The sequence below is a fragment of the Canis lupus genome, chromosome 24 (assembly GCF_011100685.1).
Source record: "Canis lupus familiaris isolate Mischka breed German Shepherd chromosome 24, alternate assembly UU_Cfam_GSD_1.0, whole genome shotgun sequence".
NCBI lineage: Eukaryota > Metazoa > Chordata > Mammalia > Carnivora > Canidae > Canis > Canis lupus.
The window spans coordinates 443127-465536 of NC_049245.1; the positions used below are offsets into that span (position 1 = coordinate 443127).

Below are 22410 nucleotides of genomic sequence, written 5' to 3' on the forward strand. Positions count from 1 at the left end.
CTAGGCAGGAAGTTTTTTATGGAATTCCATGGAAGGAACACTCTCAAGGCAAGCCAGACCCTCAGAACCTTGAAGAAACAACCCACCAGCATGAAACAGTTGAGTGCTGAGTCCCCCAGTTAGTTCTCCAGAAATAGCTTCCAGTGAAAAGTAATTTGTGCTCATAGTTCAATGAGATATGGAAATGGGTTCACAATGTCTTCTATTTACTGGTAGGTAACACATTGTCCTGCTAGTAGATGTGTGAGTGAACTAGAAGTGGCTGACCAACACTAACAAGGCATCAAGTTCTCAGTACCAGCCCCTGAAAAGCACACAAAAGGCAAAAAGGCCACAGAAATAAAGTCAACGAATCAACTTATTTAAATGTTTTGCAAGTGTATTTGCTTCTTTAAATGGAAGTGAGAGCAGTTGAATATGCTAGAAGATAATTAGACCTCTTCACAGTGTTTCTTCAGCATAGTGAACTCAAATTTCCAAGGTTTGGTTGCAACAATAAAGGTGCAAAAAAACATCTAAAAGAGACAAAAAGAATAATTAGCTTGTAAGAAATAAAAAAGAAAAATAAATAAACGGAAGTTTCTATTTCTGGGTTTCTTATTTCTAAACCAAATTTCAGAATTTGGTTTCAGGCTGTCTAAAATCAGCCTAAGCCAGCCATACCCCTGCAGTCCCTGGAGCTACTGTATCTGAGACCAGATGGGAGTGGAGCCAGCCTCACTCACCAGAATGAACCCCTCCCAATTCACCTCCCTGTGATCTGAAGCCATCATGTATAGCAGGAGCCCAGAAAATTGTTCTCAGAAATTCTCATCTCCAGCTTGGGCCTTCATCCAGCCACGGTGATTTCTCTGCAGCCTACTGAGATTGCATGCTGCATGGAGGGCCCAATGAGTCCTTCCCAAGAGAAGCAACCCAACAGGAATAATACAGAGTCCTGCACATCTTGGTGGGGCAGCAGATCAAGGTTGGCCAGAGACAAGAAGCAAAACTTGAAGCCAGGGAACTGAGGTTTCCCAAGACATCCAGAATGAGCAGAGAGAGTTTCAGGCTCTTGTGTGGGATGAATTCACTTATGTCCCTCCTCTCACTCCTAAAATTTGTATTCACTTAGAATAAAAATACAAATGAGAAATCCCTCACTATATCAATGAAAACATGGATGCAACATTAAATAGAATTGAAGTTATAGAAGATACAAATATTGAGGATCAGCTTGAGGAAGAAAATAGGACCAAGCTACCAGCAGTCTAGTCAAACCCTTGGTGAGTAATTCAACATCCAGGAACTCTGTCTACAAGGAAACAATAATAAAACAAATAGAAATAAAGAATATTTATTAAATCAATGTTCATAATAGCTAAAAGTTAGAAAAACTTAACCAATGCTCAGGGATTTGCTAAGTGAAATGTGGAACACCATTAAATGAAATCACATAGTTCCACTATATGATGCTTTCCAATATTTTACAGTTTTATAAATTCTTAGTTATTATTAAATGAAAATCTGAATTATAGAATAGTATACAGTAGGATCCCAACTACACAAAACTGCAGATATAAAATATAGGAAAACTAGTATAAAAATATATGGACAGTGGTAAACTTTACATAAGGGTATTAATAACTGATTTTAAGTGGTTTAAATTTTTGAAAGTTCTAAATTTTCTACATGTATCAAGCTAATAACTTTAAAATCATGTCAAGTTTTAAATTTATATTTCAAGGATCTCAGATGTTTGCCTTTTATTCCTTTCTAAATCCCAATAAATAACTAAAGAAAGCAGATAAGGTCAAATCTGCAGAAGCTCTATGAAACAGGAGGGGACATTTTCCAAGGACAGAGACAGAGAGGATTCTCTGCGTGATAAGAAGTGGATGCAATCAGGGTGACCAAGTCTACTGAATGCCAGTTGCTCCATGTAGAGGATGAGAACATAAGAGGAAACCAAGAGAGCAAACTGCCTCCAAACTCCACAAACCTTGAAGTCATACTTAACTCTTTTTACTCTCCATGGCCAATCAATCAGCAAATTCCAAGCCTTTCACAGACATCTAAAACCGAGTACTTCCTCCATCCTAACCAACATCATCTCTCATCTGATCTATTCCATTAGACTCCTAACAGATTCCTATTAATCCACTCCTGCCCCTATGCCGTCTTTTCTCCATGTGTCTCTCAGTGTCTGTACTTCTTCTATTCATACCTGGTGTATCTTGAAAGACCAATGACTTTTATGGGCTGTGTCAATGGGCACTCTCACCCTATGACCTCAACTCTCTGTGACAATGGGAACCCTGCTCTCTGACCTCCATAGATCACATCACTGGGCACCCTCTGGCTTCCAGTTGGGTTTGGCCAAGGGGAGATAGAGGAAGGAAGTGGGAAGCATGAGGAGTTGAGGTCAGGGGGTTCCAGTGGGTTGGCTGTGGCTCCTGACAGGGACCCTCTGGTTGCTCCAGAAAAAAAAAAATATTAAAAAGCAAAGCCTAGAAGTGAAAACTTGGATGATCAGTAGGAAGCAACCAAGTGAAGTGGTGGGGAGATCACCTTTCACATACATCAGAATGAAAACATTTTAAGATTCAACCCCAAGTGCTGAGGGAAAATGAACAACCACACACATCACTATGGAAGATGTGCTGGTCCAACCACTTTGGAGAGTAAAACTGAGGTTGCAAGTCACATGTAGTGGCCCCAGGAGCGCTGAAGCTGCATGTGTAGCAGTATGGCAGCCCTACTCTAGAGGGTGCCCCCGGGGATAGCCCCAAACCTGCTCAGTCAGCATGCATCCAAACTGTCACTGCTGCATTGTGGTTAAGAGTGAAATTTTAAGACAACCACAGTATCCAAAATAGTGAGATGGTCAAATACAACATAATACAGTCATATAAGAGCTTAATATGCAGTAACAAAAACAATTTTGGCTGATTTCTATACACCTTAAATGGCCCAAGAAATCACTTGGCATAAATAAATAATAACAGATTGTACCAACATAATAAATCTCATAACAAGAGAAAGTTCCAAAATGTACGTAAATTTTGAAAAACACACAAAACTCTGCATGCACAAATTTAAAAAAATTTTTAATGGGTAAGAACACATTTTTTTCAGTGTAGAGAATATTTACTATGGAGTATTTGGGGATCAACACTTGTGGAAAGTGGATGGGATATTCCACAGCTTGGTTTTACAAGTTATAGGCCTAATGGCAGAGGGAAGATGGGGGTAGTGACAGGTACAGGGAGAAGCTTTCGCATTTTCTTCAACAAGGAGTGATGGTAATGGAGGTGGGTGGGTAAGAACACTTCTCAACAATTTGAGTGTTTATATTTGAGAGGGAGAAGTGGAATGCATGTTTAACATTTTACTTGTTGAAATAAACATTTAAATTAATGTAATAAAATGATTACAGTTATAATATCAAGTTCATGGTTATTTGATATATCATTCTTAGTATCTACCAGAACTTTTAAAATATTACTTCATTAAAATCTAGTAATTTATAATAATAGCAATTTATAATAACAACTTACTCTCTAGATGTAGCCATCCATTCATGTTTGGTATTCTGCTGTGGTGCCTACTATTCATCAGAATATGAAGATGTATTTTATTTGCACATGTATGGGCAATTTTCAGGAACCACTAATCTGCCATTATTTTTGCTTAGCCGTATCTCATGCCAGCCAGCCTTAGGTATTCACCAAACAGGTGAAGAAAATTCAAAAGACACAGAAATATACATACTTGTAAATGCAGTTTCAACTATGAAAGAGAAAAATTAGAAGTAACTTTATGAAAAGATCATAAAGACAAATTTGAACAAGGGAAAGGAAAATTACTTCTGTCTAGCCCAGATTGCAGGATAGTGAGAAACAATGAATGGGTGTTGCTTTAAGCCACTAAGTGTTATGTGTGTTTTGGCAGGGGTGAAGAGTACCAGCAAAAACTGATAGAAACAGTTTATGTCTGTGTCTGGAATCTGGCTATATGATCAGAATATGGTTTAAAAGGAGACAAGAAAATCAAAGCAGGATTGGTCCTATTGGTTTTCTCTGTCTAGTATGCAGATCTGACCAGGCCATCCACTGCCTCCACCTGAGGCACATACCTTTTGGATTTGGGGATCCTTTTGTAATAGGCAATATTCATTTTCTCCTGAAATTTTCTTGCACATTGTTCGGGCAATTTTGACCTCAAGAAAGTAGTCTAAACTCTCTGTGACCTGTCAAGGAGTAATTTAGAAATTAGATATCATAAACGAATGTATGATACCAACTGTCATCTCTGATAAATAAACATATCCTGCTTAGGGCAAAGAATGCCTCCCCATCTCCCTCCCTAGTTTCCTTGCCAGAAATTTTGAGGTAACAGGAGGGGATGAGTTCTTACCTTGATATCTCTCCCTCTATCTGCCTATTTGTCTCACATCATGGTATTGAATGTTGAATAGTGACAACTGTTCCCAAGATAAAGGAAGAAAAATCCCCAAATAATGTTTTCCTGTGAAAGGTAATGGTGTGCTTATAGAGCTTGGGAAATAAGCTGCAGAGTCTAAACATCTTCATACTTATTCAATAGATTTGGGAGAAGAAATGATATCTAATAACTGAAATTTGTTTGGAGGGTATTGCTTCTCTCTTTAGCTTCCCTCCTTGGCAATTTTAGCAATCCAACCCTATTCCACATGATCCACTCTCCTGAATCCCTGATTGCAGGGCCTCTTCCTTGCAGACCCCCCACTGGCCTCTGTATTTCAGAGGTTTCCTGGGGAAATAGAAATGCACAATGGCAAATAGAAACTATTAATTATTTAAAAATGAGAACAATATAAGATTTTGTAACTTAAGGGAGAGACGGTATTAAAATTACCAAGTTAAACACATTCACTGACCCTAGAAGAGTAAGACATCATCTCAAAAGCATAGTAAACATTTTGAACATCCTAGGGAAGTTGCCTGGGCATTAAACAAAATGGTCAGCAGAATTCTAAGTAGTTTTTTGAATATCATATATACTTAAAATTTTTTCAGTTATTTATGTAAGTGTATATAAAGTGTCTAGAATGACAGAGCCAACTGTTTCCAGGGTGCTCTCAGGAAGTGAAGAGTGAGATTGGAAATGCAGGAAATTGAGTCTTTGCTACCATTTTTCAGCTCAACAACTTCCAGACATACTCTTAGGAGTTTTTTTTATGACTAGATAACAAATTTCTCAAACTCAGCGCTATTGACATTTGGGGCTGGATCAGTCTTTGTGGTGAGGGCTGTCCTGGGTGCTATAGGGGATGCAGTAACAGTGTCCCTAGCCTCTGCCCACTAGGTGTGTATAGTGGCCTTCTCTGATTGTGATGACCAAAAATCCCTCCAATTATTGCCAAAAATTCCCTGCCAAGCAAAATCCATGCCCATTTGAGAACCATTGCTTTACATTTGAGTAATACTTCCAAGTTAAAATTATCATAAAAAGAATAATACTGAATCAGATTCAACCACCACCACTGACCACCAGCCCTAGCTTGATCCCGGATTGCCCAGAAAAGGGAAAGGAATGGGGATCCTGGCTGCTGAGGCAGCCATTCACTGCTTTCACAGACAGGCCCTTCTGACTCTCCTGACCTTCTGTGACCTCTTTAGTCTTTCTGCAATGTCCCACCACTTGCACTCCATCCATTCCACTCAGTTAAAATGTGTGCTCATTCACTGTAGGCAGCCTTAGCTCTTCTCCATACCAGTTGTGTGCTGTGGAAAAATTATTAAACCACTCTGGCCCCATTTCCTCTTTAAGGTGGAAGAAAATAGCTTCTACATAATGAGTTGTGAGATCTGAATGAGCATATGAAAAGCAACCAGGTCTGGCATAAAGTAGACTGTATATACAGCTGACCCTTGAACAATGTGTTCAAGGCAAAAAGTTCAAAGCAATGTGTAACAAGGAGTTACAGGCACAATCAAAGATCTAAGTGGAGCTTTTGACTATAAAAAACTTAACTACCAATAGCCTACTGTTGACCAGAAGTATGCATATATTCTTGAAATAAAGTAAACTAGAGAAAATAAATTTTTAAAGAAATTATAAGAGAAAATACATTTATAGTACTGCACTGTATTTCTTGAAAGAAATTAGCATATAGTCAGACCTACAGTTCTCATTTTTACCATCATTCACCTTGCACAAAATCTGCAGCAAAGACTTAGTCAACTATGAACTAAAGCAAGTAGCAAACATTTTCTTCAACGGGAGAGTATTTAGGCTCAGAACATATAATCTTGTTATTGCAGCACAAAGGTGGCCCTAGACTGCACTCATAACATAGGTGGCAATGTTCTAATAAAACTTTATTTATAGACATAGAAATTTAAATTGTATGTAATTTTCATGTTATGAAATATTCTTTTTTTTAAATTTCTTATAACCATTCTTAGTTCATGGTGCATACAAAATAAGCAGCAAGCCAGACTTGTCTGCAGGCTATAATTTTCTAACTCCTGATACAATCTTTGTATTTTAAGTTAAATCAACCAATAAGATATACCTATTCTCTTTATATAAAGCTTGTGTATGTGTTACTAAGTTTAATCTGAATTATCACCAAGCATTTTTCTTTTTCTTTTTGTTTTGTTTTCAGTTAATTTTGTTTGGAGGGGATGTTTCATTCTTCCTTACTCTTTTCTTCAGTGTGTTTTCCAGTGGTATGTAGATGGAATGTCAAGGAATTTTAAATACTTCTGTTTAGCCTCTTTTCAAACCTATTTCTACCTCATTCTTTTGAATGACACACTTTCTGGCCTGAGGTGTCCAGTACCCAAGAAACACAAACAACATAACCAAGATTAGAGGGACCCAAGGCCTGTGAGTGTGGAGGAGAGCCAAGAGGCCAAATGCCCCAGGGGATGAAGCGGTCAAATGAGCCTCCTCTCCTAACTCCTTAATTCCTAACTCAGGTTCCTGATGACATGGAGGAATGGAAAGCAAGGTGAAAGGGCAGACAGTAGAGAGGAGATGGTGGAAGGAGGAAGAGAAGCACAAGACTGTCCCTGTACTCCATGTCATTCTGATGTTGCACGGTAGCCTCCATTCTCCGTCAGCCCCCTCTCTTCCCTTCCTTAAATTCCAGCCAGACTGGCTGAATCCCTTTTCCTTCTGGGCACCTACTGATTCTTCTATGGGATCCCCCCAAACTACAGTCCCATCAACTTTCTTGGGAAACATAATTGGTGCAACACTATCTTCTACAACATGGTCCACATTCCAATTCCTCCAATTACCCCAATAATGTCATTGATAGTTTTCTTTTTAAATCCAGGAGATAATACAAAATCATATATTGGATTTAGTTGTCACATTTCATATCTGAGCTTTCTTTTTCTTTATTTATATTTATTTTTAATTTTTTATGATTTTGTATATTTTTTATTGGAGTTCGATTTGCCAACATATAACACCCAGTGCTCATCCCAGCAAGTGCCCCCCTCACTGCCCATCACCCAGTTACCCCATCCCCCTGCCCACCTCCCCTTTCACTACCCCTTGTTCATTTCCCAGTTAAGAGTCTCTCATTTCTGTCACCTCTAATATTTCGCACTCATTTTGTCTCCTTTCCCATATAATCCCTTTCACTATTTTTTATATTCCCCCTATGAATGAAACCATATAATGTTTGTCCTTCTCCAATTGACTTACTTCACTCAGCATAATACCCTCCAGTTCTATCCATGTCAAAGCAAATGCTGGGTATTAGTCCTTTCTAATGGCTGAATAATATTCCATTGTGTATATAGACCACATCTTCTTTATCCATTCATCTTTCGATGGACACCGAGGCTTCTTCCACACTTTGGCTATCGTGGACATTGCTCCTAAAACTATTGAGGTACAGGCATCTCACCTTTTCACTGCATCTGTATCTTTGGGGTAAATCTCCGGTAGTGCAATTGCTGGGTTGCAGGGTAACTCTACTTTTAACTCTTTGAGGACCACCACACAGTTTTCCAGAGTGGCTGTACCAGGTCACATTCACACCAACAGTGCAAGAGTGCTCCCCTTTCTCCACATCCTATCCAACATTTATTGTTTCCTTTCTTGTTAATTTTCCCCATTCTCACTGGTGTGAGGTGGGATCTCATTGTGGTTTTGATTTGTATTTCCCTGAGGGCAAGTGATGCGGAGCATTTTCTCATGTGCTTGTTGGCCATGTTTATGTCTTCCTCTGTGAAATTTCTGTTCATGTCTTTTGCCCATTTCAGGACTGGATTGTTTGTTTCTTTGCTATTGAATTTGATAAGTTCTTTATAGATCTTGGAAACTAGCCCTTTATCTGATATGTGATTTGCAAATATCTTCTCCCATTCTGTAGGTTGTTTTTTAGTTTTGTTGACTGTTTCTTTTGCAGTGCAGAAGCTTTTTATCTTGATGAAGTCCCAATAATTCATTTTTGCTTATGTTTCCCTTGCCTTCATAGATGTATCTTGCAAGAAGTTGCTGATGTCAGATTGAAAAAGAGTGTTGCCTGTGTTCTCCTCCTGGATTTTGATGGATTCTTGACAAACATTTAGATCTTTCATCCATTTTGAGTTTATCTTTGTGTATGGTGTAAGAGAGCAATAAGTTAGGCAACCTAAAAGAAATGGATCCATATCTGGAAAATGACTAATTATGAAAACTGGAACAGGAAGAAATAGAAAACCTGAACAGGCCAAAAACCAGGGAGGAAATTGAAGCAGTCATCAAACACCTCCCAAGACACAAAAGTCCAGGGCCAGATGGCTTCCCAGGGGAATTCTATCAAATGTTTAAAGAAGAATTAATACCCATTCTACTAAAGCTGCTCCAAAAGATAGAAAGGGATGGAGTACTTCCAAACTTGTTTTATGAGGCCAGCATCACCTTAATTCCAAAATCAGACAAAGACACCACCAAAAAGGAAAATTATACACCAGTATTGCTGATGAACACAGACGCAAATATTCTCAACATGATACTAGCCAATAGGATCCAACAGTACATTAAGAAGATTAATCACCATGACCAAGTGGGGTTTATCCCCGGGATGCAAGTTTGGTTCAACACACAAAACAATCAATGTGATAGCTTCAGTATCTTCAAAGCCATCTATCAAAAGCTCAGAGCAAATATCATTCTCAATGGGGAGAAACTGAGAGCCTTTCCCCTAAGATCAGGAACAAGTCAGGGATGTCCACTTTCACCACTGTTATTCAACATGGTACTAGAAATCCTAGCCTCAGCAATCAGACAACAAAAAGAAATAAAAGACATTCAAATTGGCAAAAGAGAAGTCAAACTCTCCTTCACAAATGACATGATACTGTACATAGAAAACCCAAAAGACTCCACCCCAAGATGGCTAGAGCTCATACAGCATTTGGGCAGTGTGGCAGGATACAAAATAAATACCCAGAAACCAGTGGCATTTTTATCCACTAACAATGAGACTGAAGAAAGAGAAAGTAAGGAGTCAATCCCACTTACAATTGCACCCAAAAGCATAAGATACCTAGGAATGAACCTAACCAAAGAGGTAAAGGATCTATACCTTAAAAACCACAGAAAGACATTGATGAAGACATAAAGAGATGGAAAAACATTCCATGATGATGGACTGGAAGGAGTAATATTGTGAAAATGTCAGTGCTACACACGGCATTTTACACATTCAATGCAATCACTACCAAAATACCATGGACTTTCTTCAGATAATTGGAACAAATGCAAAATTCTCATCCTAAGATTTGTGTGGAATCAGAAAAGATCCCAAATAGCCAGGGGAATATTGAAAAAAGAAAACCAGAGCCAGGGGCATCACAATGCCAGATTTCAAGTTGTACTACAAAGCTGTGATCACCAAGACAGTGTGATGATACTGTCATAAAAACAGACCCATAGATCAATGGAACAGAACAAAGAACCCAGAAATGGGCCCTCAATTCTATTGTTCACTAATATTTGACAAAGCAGGAAAGCCTATCCACTGGAAAAAGGACAGTCTCTTCAATAAATGGTGCTGGGAAAATTGGACAGCCACATGCAGAAGAATGAAACTGGACCATTCTCTTACACGATACACAAAGATAAACTCAAAATGAATGAAAGGTCTTCTTTTAAAAATGTGAATGAAAGATCTAAATGTGAGACAGGATTCCATCAAAATCCAGGAGGAGAACACAGGCAACACCCTTTTTGAGCTTGGCCACAGCAACTTCTTACAAGATACATCTATGAAGGAAAGGGAAACAAAACAAAACAAAAAAGAACTATTGGCTCTTCATCAAGATAAAAAGCTTCTGCACAGCAAAAGAAACAGTCAACAAAACTAAAAGACAACCTACAGAATGGGAGAAGATATTTGCAAATGACGTATCAGATAAAGGGCTAGTCTCCAATATCTATAAAGAACTTATGAAACTCAACAGCAAAGAGACAAACAATCCAATCCTGAAATGGGCAAAAGACAGGAACAGAAATTTCACAGAGAATTGAGGAGGGGCAAGGTGGCGGAAGAGTGGGGTCTCCAAATCACCTGTCCCCACCAAATTACCTAGATAACCTTCAAATCTTCCTGAAAATCTACGAATTTGGCCTGAGATTTAAAGAGAGACCAGCTGGAACGCTACAGTGAGAAGAGTTCGCGCTTCTATCAAGGTAGGAAGACGGGGGGGAAAAAGAAATAAAGAAACAAAGGCCTCCAGGGGGAGGGGCCCCGCGAGGAGCCGGGCTGAGGCCGGGGCGAGGGTCCCCAGGACAGGAGAGCCCCGTCCCGGAGGAGCAGGAGCTGCACCAACCTTCCCGGGCGGAAAGGGGCTCCCAGGGAGTTGGAGCAGGACCCAGGAGGGCGAGGATGCCCTCGGGCTCCCTGGGACAGTAACAGACACCTGCGCCCCGGGAGAGTGCGCCGAGCTCCCTAAGGGCTGCAGCGCGCACAGAGGACCCGGAGCAGCTCGGAGGGGCTCGGGGGCTGCTCCGCGGAGGGGGCCGCGGCCCGGGAGCGCAAATCCAACAGCGCAGGCCCCGGAACACAGGGCGCCGGGACACAGCCCAGGATCCGGCCTCCCCCGGGACAGGCAGAGGCTGGGAGGGCCCAGGACCGCAAGGACGCTCCTGCCCCAGGTGAGCAGACCAGCAGCCCCGCCCCCCAGAGCCTCCAGGCCCTGCAAACAGAGATCTCGGTAGTTACTGAGGGGGCTGAATCCAGGTTTCCAGAGCTGGCCCCACCACTGCGGCTATTCCTCCAGGGGCCTCACGGGGTAAACAACCCCCACTGAGCCCTGCACCAGGCAGGGGCAGAGCAGCTCCCCCAAGTGCTAACACCTGAAAATCAGCACAGCAGGCCCCTCCCCCAGAAGACCAGCTAGACGGATAAGTTCCAGGGGAAGTCAAGGGACTTAAAGTATACAGAAACAGAAGATACTCCCTCATGTTTTTTTTCTTTTTGATTTCTGTTTGCTTCCTCCATCCTTTTATTCCCTTTCTTTCTTTTTCTTTCTCATTTTCTTCTCTTTTTTTCTTTTTTTCTTTTGTCTTTTTCTATTTTCTGTCATTCTTTCTCTCCTCTCTTTTTCTCCTTTTCCCAATACAACTTGTTTTTGGCCACTCTGCACTGAGCAAAATGACTAGAAGGAAAACCTCACCGCAAAGGAAAGAATCAGAAACAGTCCTCTCTCCAACAGAGCTACAAAATCTGGATTACAATTCAATGTCAGAAAGCCAATTCAGAAGCACTATTATAAAGCCACTGGTGGCTTTAGAAAAAAGCATAAAGGACTCAAGAACTTCATGACTGCAGAATTTAGGTCCAATCATGAAGTAATTAAAAATCAATTGAATGAGATGAAATCCAAACTAGAAGTCCTAACGACGAGGATTAACGAGGTGGAAGAACGAGTGAGTGACATAGAAGACAAGTAGATGGCAAAGAGGGAAACTGAGGAAAAAAGACACAGACAATTAAAAGACCATGAAGATAGATTAAGGGAACTAAACGACAGCCTGAGGAATAAAAACCTACGTTTAATTGGGGTTCCCGAGGGCGCCAAAAAGGGACAGAGGGCAAGAATATGTATTTGAAAAAATCATAGCTGAACACTTTCCTAATCTGGGAAGGAAAACAGGCATTCAAATCCAGGAAATAGATCCCCCCCTAAAATCAATAAAAACCGTTCAACACCTCGACATTTAAAAGTGAAGCTTGCAAATTCCAAAGATAAAGAGAAGATCCTTAAAGCAGCAAGAGACAAGAAATCCCTGACTTTTGTGGGGAAGAATATTAGGGTAACAGCAGACCTCTCCACAGAGACCTGGCAGGCCAGAAAGGGCTGGCAGGATATATTCAGGGTCCTAAATGAGAAGAACATGCAACAAAGAATACTTTATCCAGCAAGGCTCTCATTCAAAATGGAAGGAGAGATAAAGAGCTTCCAAGACTGGCAGGAACTGAAAAATATGTGACCTCCAAACCTGCTCTGCAAGAAAATTTAAGGGGGACTCTTAAAATTCCCCTTTAAGAAGAAGTTCAGTGGAACAATCCACAAAAACAAGGACTGAATAGATATCATGATGACACTAAACTCATATCTGTCGATAGTAACTCTGAACGTGAACAGGCTTAATGACCCCATCAAAAGGCACAGGGTTTCAGACTGGATAAAAAAGCAGGACCCATCTATTTGCTGTCTACAAGAGACTCATTTTAGACAGAAGGACACCTACAGCCTAAAAATAAAAGGTTGGAGAACCATTTACCATTCAAATGATCCTCAAAAGAAAGCAGGGGTAGCCATCCTTATATCAGATAAACTAAAACTTACCCCCGAAGACTGTAGTGAGAGATGAAGAGGGACACTATATCATACTTAAAGGATCTATCCAACAAGAGGACTTAACAATCCTCAATATATATGCCCCGAATGTGGGAGCTCACAAATATATAAATCATTTAATAACCAAAGTGAAGAAATACTTAGATAATAATACACTTATACTTGGTGACTTCAATCTAGCTCTTTCTACCCTCGATAGGTCTTCTAAGCACAACATCTCCAAAGAAATGAGCTTTAAATGATACACTGGACCAGATGGATTTCACAGATATCTACAGAACTTTTCATGCAAACTCAACTGAATACACATTCTTCTCAAGTGCACATGGAACTTTCTCCAAAATAGACCACATACTGGGTCACAAATCAGGTCTGAACCGATACCAAAAGATTGGGATCGTCCCCTGCATATTCTCAGACCATAATGCCTTGAAATTAGAACTAAATCACAACAAGAAGTTTGGAAGGACCTCAAACACGTGCAGGTTAAGGCCCATCCTGCTAAAAGATGAAAGGGTCAACCAGGAAATTAGGAAAGAATTAAAAAGATTCATGGAAACTAATGAGAATGAAGATACAACCGTTCAAAATCTTTGGGATGCAACAAAAGCAGTCCTAAGGGGGAAATACATCGCAATACAAGCATCCATTCAAAAACTGGAAAGAACTCAAATACAAAAGCTAACCTTACACATAAAGGAGCTAGAGAAAAAACAGCAGATAGATCCTACACCCAGCAGAAGAAGAGAGCTAATTAATATTTTAGCAGAACTCAACAAAATCGAGACCAGAAGAACTGTGGAACAGATCAACAGAACCAGGAGTTCGTTCTTTGAAAGAATTAATAAGATAGATAAACCATTAGCCAGCCTTATAAAAAAGAAGAGGGAGAAGACTCAAATTAATAAAATCGTGAATGAGAAAGGAGAGATCACTACCAACACCAAGGAAATACAAGCGATTTTAAAAACATATTATGAACATGTATATGCCAATAAATTAGGCAATCTAAAAGAAATGGACGCATTCCTGGAAAGCCACAAACTACCAAAACTGGACCAGGAAGAAATAGAAAACCTGAATAGGCCAATAACCAGGGAGGAAATTGAAGCAGTCATCAAAAACCTCCCAAGACACAAGAGTCCAGGGTCAGATGGCTTCCCAGGGGAATTCTATCAAACATTTAAAGAAGAAATCATACCTATTCTACTAAAGCTGCTTGGAAAGATAGAAAGAGATGGAGTACTTCCAAATTCATGCTATGAGGCCAGCATCACCTTAATTCCAAAACCAGACAAAGACCCCAACAAAAAGGAGAATTACAGACCAATATCCCTGATGAACATGGATGCAAAAATTCTCAACAAGATACTAGCCAATAGGATCCAATAGTACATTAAGAAAAGTATTCACCATGACCAAGTAGGATTTATCCCTGGGACACAAGGCTGGTTCAACACTTGTAAAACAATCAATGTGATTCATCATATCAGCAAGAGAAAAACCAAGAACCATATGATCCTCTCATTAGATGCAGAGAAAGCATTTGACAAAATACAGCATCCATTCCTGATCAAAACTCTTCACAGCGTAGGGATAAAGGGAACATTCCTCGACATCTTAAAAGTCATCTACGAAAAGCCCACAGCAAATATCATTTTCAACGGGGAAGCATTTTCAAAGGGGAGCCTTTCCCCTAAGATCAGGAACAAGACAGGGATGTCCACTCTCACCACTGCTATTCATCATAGTACTGGAAGTCCTAGCCTCAGCAATAAGGTAACAAAAAGACATTAAAGGCATTCAAATTGGCAAAGAAGTCAAACTCTCCCACTTTGCCGATGATATGATACTCTACATAGAAAACGCAAAAGCCTCCACCCCAAGATTGCTAGAACTCATACAGCAATTTGGTAGCGTGGCAGGATACAAAATCAATGCCCATAAATCAATGGCATTTCTATACACTAACAATGAGACTGAAGAAAGAGAAATTAAGGAGTCAATCCCATTTACAATTGCACCCAAAAGCATAAGATACCTAGGAATAAACCTCACCAAAGAGGTAAAGGTTCTATACCCTAAAAACTATAGAACACTTCTGAAAGAAATTGATGAAGACACAAAGAGATGGAAAAATATTCCATGCTCATGGATTGGCAGAATTAATATTGTGAAAATGTCAATGTTACCCAGGGCAATTTACACGTTTAATGCAAAATATCAAAATACCATGGACTTTCTTCAGAGAGTTAGAACAAATTATTTTAAGATTTGTGTGGAATCAGAAAATACCCCGAATAGCCAGGGGAATATTAATAAAGGAAACCATATCTGGGGGCATCACAATGCCAGATTTCAGGTTGTACTACAAAGCTGTGGTCATCAAGACAGTGTGGTACTGGCACAAAAACAGACACATAGATCAATGGAACAGAATAGAGAACACAGAAGTGGACCCTGAACCCTGTGTTCAACTAATGTTCGACAAAGGAGGAAAGACTATCCACTGGAAGAAAGACACTCTTCAATAAATGGTGCTGGAAAATTGGACATCCACATGCAGACGAATGAAACTAGGCCACTCTCTTGCACCATACACAAAGATAAACTCAAAATGGATGAAAGATCTAAATGTGAGACAAGATTCCATCAAAATCCTAGAGGAGAACACAGGCAACACCCTTTTTGAACTTGGCTACAGTAACTTCTTGCAAGATACATCCACAAAGGCAAAAGAAACAAAAGCAAAAATGAACTATTGGGACTTCATCAAGATAAGAAGCTTCTGCACAGCAAAGGATACAGTCAACAAAACTAAAGACAACCTACACAATGGGAGAAGATATTTGCAAATGATGTATCAGATAAAGGGCTAGTTTCCAAGATCTATAAAGAACTTATTAAACTCAAGAGCAAAGAAACAAACAATCCAGTCCTGAAATGGGCAAAAGACATGAAGAGAAATCTCACAGCGGAAGACATAGACATGGCCAACACGCACATGAGAAAATGCTCTGCATCACTTGCCATCAGGGAAATACAAATCAAAACCACAATGAGATACCATGTCACACCAGTGAGACGGGGAAAAGTAACAAGGCAGGAAACCACAAATGTTGGAGAGGATGCGGAGAAAAGGGAACCCTCTTACACTGTTGGTGGGAATGTTAACTCAAGCAGCCACTCTGGAAAAGTGTGTGGAGGTTCCTCAAAGAGTTAAAAATAGACCTGCCCTACGACCCAGCAATTGCACTGTTGGGGATTTACCCCAAAGATTGAGATGCAGTGAAACGCCGGGACACCTGCATCCCGATGTTTCTAGCAGCAATGGCCACAATAGCCAAACTGTGGAAGGAGCCTCGGTGTCCATCGAAAGATGAATGGATAAAGAAGATGTGGTTTATGTATACAATGGAATATTCCTCAGCTATTAGAAATGACAAATACCCACCATTTGCTTCAACGTGGATGGAACTGGAGGGTATTATGCTGAGTGAAGTAAGTCAATCAGAGAAGGACAAACAGTGTATGTTCTCATTCATTTAGGGAATATAAACAGTGAAAGGTAATATAAGGGAAGGGAGACGAAATGTGTGGGAAATATCAAAAAGGGAGACAGAACATAAAGACTCCTAACTCTGGGAAATGAACTAGGGGTGCTGGAAGGGGAGGTGGGCGGGGGGTGGGGGTGAGTGGGTGACGGGCACTGAGGGGGCCACTTGACGGGATGAGCACTGGGTGTTATTCTGTATGTTGGCAAATTGAACACCAATAAAAATAAATTTATTAAAAAAAAGAAATTTCACAGAGGAATATATAGACGTGGCCAACAAGCACATGAGAAAATGCTCTGCATCACTGGCCATCAGGGTAATACAAATCAAAACCACAACGAGATACCACCTGACACCAGTGACAATGGGGAAATTAACAAGACAGGGAACAACAAATGTTGTAGAGGATGTGGAGAAAGGGGAGAATTCTTGCACTGTTTGTGTGAATGTGACCTGGTGCAGCCACTCTGGAAAACTGTGTGGAGGTTCCTCAAAGAGTTAAAATTAGATCTGCCCAGGAAAGGACTAATTAGAAAGGACTAATATCCAGCATTTGCTTCGACATGGATGGATCTGTAGGGTATTATGCTGAGTGAAATAAGTCATTTGGAGAAGGACAAACATTATATGGTCTCATTCTTTTGGGGAATATAAAAATTAGTGAAAGGGAATAGAAGGAGAGGAGAGAAAATGAGTGAAAATATCAGTGACGGTGCAAAACATGAGAGACACCTAACTCTGGCAAATGAACAAGGGGTAGTAGAAGGGAGGTGGGTGGGGGTTGGGGTGACTGGGTGATGAGCAGTGCGGGGGGCTCTTGGTGGGATGAGCACTGGATATTATGCTATATGTTGGCAAATTAAACTCCAATAAAAAAATTTTTTAAAAAGAAATCTGAGAAAAAAAATAATTGGAGTCAATCCCATTTACAATTGCACCCAAAAGCATAAGATACCTAGGAATAAACCTAATCAAAGAGGTAAAGGATCTATGCCCTAAAAACTGCAGTACACTTCTGAAGGACATTGAGGAAGACACAAAGAGATGGAAAAACATTCCATGCTCACGATTGGAAGTATTAATATTGTGAAAATGTCTATGCTCCCCAGGCAATTTACAAGTTCAATGCAATCCCTATAAAAATACCATGGACTTTCTGCAGAGAGTTGGAACAAATCATCCTCAGATTTGTATGGAATCAGAAAATATGCCAAATAGTCGGGAATATTGTAATAGTAAACCAGAGCCGGGGCATCACAATGCCAGATTTCAAGTTGTACTACAATTGTGGTCATCAAGACAGTGTGGTCCTGGCAGAAAAACAGACACACAGATCAATGGAGCAGAATAGAGAATTCTGAAATGGGCCCTCTATGGTCAACTAATATTTGACAAAGCAGAAAATACTATCCACTGGAAAAAGGACAGTCTCTTCAACAAATGGCCTGGGAAATTTGGACAGCCTCGTGTAGAAGAATCTTACATGTCTTTTAATCAGGCCATTTCCTTGCTTTTCCTCTTTCATGACACTGATAATTTTAAGAGGTCTTACAGAATGCTCCATAATATGGATATGTCTAACTGTTCCTTGTGATTACCTTTAAGGGATTGATTTCAGACAATGATACCATACACTAGTGACGCTGTGTCCTTTCTGTGACCTCACATCAGGGGCACATGATGTTAGTTTGTCCCAGTATTGTTCACAAACATTTAATGAACAAAGTCTTGGCCAGGTGTCCTGATCGTAAGGGTATCTTTTCCCTGTTGTAATTAATTAATGAAAGAATCCCTGCAAGCAATTTGTCCCCCACCACTTTCCCACCCCAGGGATTGTAGGATTCATTGATGATGTTTGCCTGAAGTAGTTATTGCCATGATGATTTACTCCTTACACAATCTTTTACATCTATAGGTAGCTGTTTTTTTCTGTAAAAAGCCTTCCATTTCTTTTTTCAGTGAAAGCTGGACTTGCACTTCCTTTGCTTTTTCATTGTGTCATAATCCATAACAGTAATGACTCATTTTGATATCAGCCCAAACTGTCCCAAATTTGTCCCTTTCAATAGCCCTTCTTGGGCTCTCACCTATGCTTTCTGATATGACTGTAATCAATATTAAGTTATTATGATCTTTATTTTATGTTTCATCCCAGAATAAGAAAGGATGAAGTGTAACTAATTTTCCTCCAGAAACCCCTAAAATAAAAGTAATATATATTTGGTTAAAGGCATCTCTTAGCTATTTTCCACTCCCTGGTGTCTGTGCCCTCCATGAATAATGGGCCCCTGTATGACTGCATCTTGAAGAGAAAGAAGAGAGAGCATGCTCACTGACCTGCTCCTGGGATTTCAAGACCTTTATGACCTTGAAGATGTACTTGTCTTTGCTGGCCTTGTTATACTCTTTCATGGCATACCATAGCGCCTGCTGCACATAGACATAAGTTTCAGGAATGTCTTGGAACGTCCTCACCACCTTTGACCTGCCCCAGGCATGGATACCTCTGGACACAAGGGTCACAGTGGCTACCAGGAGCAGCAGACTCAGGCAGGGTCTGGCCATGGCACCTCAGCCAAGGGGGTACAGGTCTTGTTCCTTCTGTCCTTACAGGACTATAGTAGGACATGGGCTGGTCTGGCTGTGCTGCTTCTGCACCCCCACGTCTTCCTGGCACTGCTAGGGATAAAAGGGGGAGAACTTCTGTTAGCTTTATGTCCTATGAGATTCTCTCTCTCCTTCCCCATAGAGAAGTGGAGTAATAAATCAGCAGTCACAATTCAGAGCATTTTCTCCTACTGGCTGTTCCTTTCTGGAAGGAATGCATGCCTCCACACACTCGCTGTCCTTTCCTTCCCCTTCCCTACCAAGTGACCCCAGCCTCCTTGTCTGCGAGGTCCCTCTCACATCCAGTGCAGGGGCCTATCTCTATCAGTTCTCAGTGCACAGAAAGGCACAAATTCTGCAACAGAAGCACGTCACAGGAAGAACACTGGTGTCAAAACTTCTTATTTGTTTCCTCTTCAGAAGCATGTATGAAAATCCTCAGCCAAGCCTTTGTCTGGCTTCAAAACTGCCCCCCTGTGTCTCCCCCATTTCCAGTCAGACTCATTAGCAATCACACTGGGATCTGTTTATGGAGTATTATTGAGTCTTGCCAGACCCTATAATAAGAATATCACATATTTCTCTTCTTTAATTATCCCCCTTGGGGCCACATAAGGAATAGCCCCTTTTACACAGGAGGAAGATAGGACTCACAAAGGGGTCAAGTAAAGCCTCAGGCTACCTGACTTAGTGTAGGAGCTTCACCTCATTTCCTGAAACACACCTTCAGACCTACCTCAATCTAACAGAGGAGTATGTGTAGATTACAGCTTGTAACAATTGCTTTTGAGGAGATTTGATTCTCTTATAGAAGGTGAATCAAGATGTAGCTCCTGAGACAGAGCCACAACAGTTAGTGTGTTAAGTATAGATAATGAAGAAGCAAATAGCCCGAGGGATGTAGGGGCCAAGGGCAGGCCACCTCAAAAGGAACTACTTTGGCATGAAGATTATTTTGATTTATTTTTTTTTTAAAGATTTATTTATTTATTCATGATAGACATAGAGAGAGAAAGAGGCAGAGACACAGGAGGAGGGAGAAGCAGGCTCCATGCACCGGGAGCCTGACGTGGGATTCGATCCCGGGTCTCCAGGATCGCGCCCTGGGCCAAAGGCAGGCGCCAAACCGCTGCGCCACCCAGGGATCCCCGATTATTTTGATTTAAAAAAAAAAAAATTGGGATCCCTGGGTGGCGCAGCGGTTTGGCGCCTGCCTTTGGCCCAGGGCATGATCCTGGAGACCCGAGATCGAATCCCACGTCGGGCTCCCGGTGCATGGAGCCTGCTTCTCCCTCTGCCTGTCTCTCTGCCTCATTCTCTCTCTCTCTCTGTGAGTATCACAAATAAATAAAAATTAAAAAAAATTAAAAAAAAAATCAAAACCCAGCAGATTCAGGAAAAGTTCTATACCTCTTCCCTTCCCCTAACCTAAAAAAATTTAGATAGAGAGCCTGCTCCAGGAAGATATCTATCACCACAGACAACCACATTATACTGTCAACAAAGTATAGTAGACAGGAGAAACCTAGCAAAGTCCCCTCTGGGTCCCATTGTTTCATTGGGGCCAATTTTTTTTTGTTTTGTTTTACTTTTATTTTTATTTTTTTTAAATAATAAATTTATTTTTTATTGGTGTTCAATTTGCCAACATACAGAATAACACCCAGTGCTCATCCCGTCAAGTGTACCCTTCAGTGCCCGTCACCCATTCTCCCCCACCCCCTGCCCTCCTCTCCTTCCACCACCCCTAGTTCGTTTTCCAGAGTTAGGAGTCTTTATGTTCTGTCTCCCTTTATATATACAATGGAATATTACTCAGCTATTAGAAATGACAAATACCCACCATTTGCTTCAACGTGGATGGAACTGGAGGGTATTATGCTGAGTGAAATAAGTCAATCGGAGAAGGACAAACATTCATTTGGGGAATATAAATAATAGTGAAAGGGGCCAATTTGTTTACCAAACATCAATTCTTTTTCTTTCTTCCTAAGGATTACATCCCTTCTCTTTGAAGTCTTAGACCACACCCTTCTCTTTAGTTCAGAGTGACATATATACCTCAGTTTACCTGAGTGCCTTTGGAATTTCAATGTCTTTATGGATTCCCCATATGTATGAAATTAAATTTGATTTTTTTCCTTGTTAACCTATTGCATGTCAATTTGATCCTTAGTGTGGCTAGAAGGCCTTTGAAGGAGACAAGAAATTTTTCCTTCCCAACAGAGACAAAGGCAAAGTCCACAAGTTGTGTTCATCACAGATAAGCAGTAAATATAGCTTGCCTAAGTTGAATAAGGACTGTGACAGCATAATCAAGAGACACCTGATATTCACCAGACACTAACTACACATGAGATACATGGAACACAGAATATTCATAAGGTATTACGTCAGCCACCCAGTGATGATGCCATCCTGGCTCCACGTGTCCTCACTCCAGAAACCGTCAACCAAATCCTCAACGTGTCCAGCTATACCAGGCAGACTTGCCTGTGTGTCTCATCAAGGCCAGTGTGTGTTTCTGACCTGCCATATAGGCTTTGCTCAAACCCTTACTATGGGCCCCGTAACTCCATCAGCTTTGAGACTGAGGCAGCAGAGAGTATCACAGGCCCAGGGTCCAACCAACCTGGCCTTTGTGTCTCATGGCTTGCCCCCCACCATACCTGAAGTGTGTTAGCTTGTTCTCTTTCCCTGCCTAGCCTCTTGCTGGATGGTTTGAAAGTTTGCACTAACTTGATACACATGGGACATGCTCAAGCAGCTAACTTTGGCCTTCAAGCCTTTCTGTTCCATGATGTCAGAATGTGTTTCCCAGGGAACATTTGGAGGCCACCTTGGCATCATAATCCTTCCACACCTGATGCAGCTATACCCCAGACCCACCTCAGAACCAAGGTCTTCACCACACTCCTGCTTGATGAGCCTTCAGCTGGCTGTCTCACCCACAAGTGGTATCTGTCTCCTTCTTGAGGACTTGAGCTTTGACCAGCACGCCTTGTCAGCCACACTCAGTTCATGCCCCTGCATCTGGTCAGGGTGTTAGTCAGGCCTGAGTCAGGGGTGCTTTTGACCTCTGGCTGCACTCTCTGGCCAGGTGATCACATCTGGGGCCCCTTTGTGAGGTAAGCTCAGTCCCTCTGATGCTACTCAAGTGCAGTGCAAATCTGACAGATCCTTCAGCTCTGAGAGCTTCATGAACTCAGCAAGAGCCGGCAGTATCTGCCCCTAGTGCAGAAATCTGGCTTGTTTCACACCTTCTGGCTTTCTAAATACCTGGGCTTAGGACTGAAACCCTTAAAAATGAAAGCACCTCTTTGGTTCTTTCTGTCAGGGTCTTGTTATGTGACTCTATAGTTCTAGAGGCAGGATGAGGCATTAAACTGCCTGGGTCAGGGAATCTG

General features: G+C 41.0%; 1 protein-coding gene across 6 annotated transcripts; it reads right to left on the reverse strand.

The window, feature by feature from the left end:
• Positions 1-358: 358 nt before the first annotated feature.
• LOC606793 (cystatin-13-like) lies at positions 359-22095 on the reverse strand. Of its 6 annotated transcripts, XR_005377439.1 has the most exons (5): positions 21673-21806; positions 18734-19075; positions 4118-4231; positions 3540-3697; positions 363-515 (listed from the first exon to the last, which is right to left on the reverse strand). XR_005377439.1 is itself a non-coding variant. In XM_038571398.1 (4 exons), the coding sequence occupies exons 2-4, from the start codon at positions 18959-18961 to the stop codon at positions 432-434; spliced, it is 426 nt and encodes a 141-aa protein (XP_038427326.1). In that variant the 5' UTR covers positions 18962-19072; positions 21893-22095; the 3' UTR covers positions 359-431. The 6 variants fall into 6 exon arrangements, 5 of the variants coding, with proteins under 5 accessions (XP_038427326.1, XP_038427325.1, XP_038427327.1 ...); XM_038571398.1 differs by lacking the exons at positions 3540-3697; positions 21673-21806 and adding an exon at positions 21893-22095 and having other exon boundaries at positions 359-515; positions 18734-19072; XM_038571397.1 differs by lacking the exons at positions 3540-3697; positions 21673-21806 and adding an exon at positions 21893-22095 and having other exon boundaries at positions 359-515.
• Between the last annotated feature and the right edge of the window lie 315 nt (positions 22096-22410).

Coding starts and splice junctions, on each gene's coding strand:
- LOC606793 (XM_038571398.1), bottom strand. CDS start 18,961: ATGGCCAGACCCTGCCTGAGTCTGCTGCTCCTGGTAGCCACTGTGACC. Junction 4,232..18,733: donor TCTTGAAATCCCAGGAGCAG/GTCAGTGAGCAT, acceptor ACTCCTTGACAG/GTCACAGAGAGTTTAGACTA. Junction 516..4,117: donor AGGATCCCCAAATCCAAAAG/GTATGTGCCTCA, acceptor TGTCTCTTTTAG/ATGTTTTTTTGCACCTTTAT.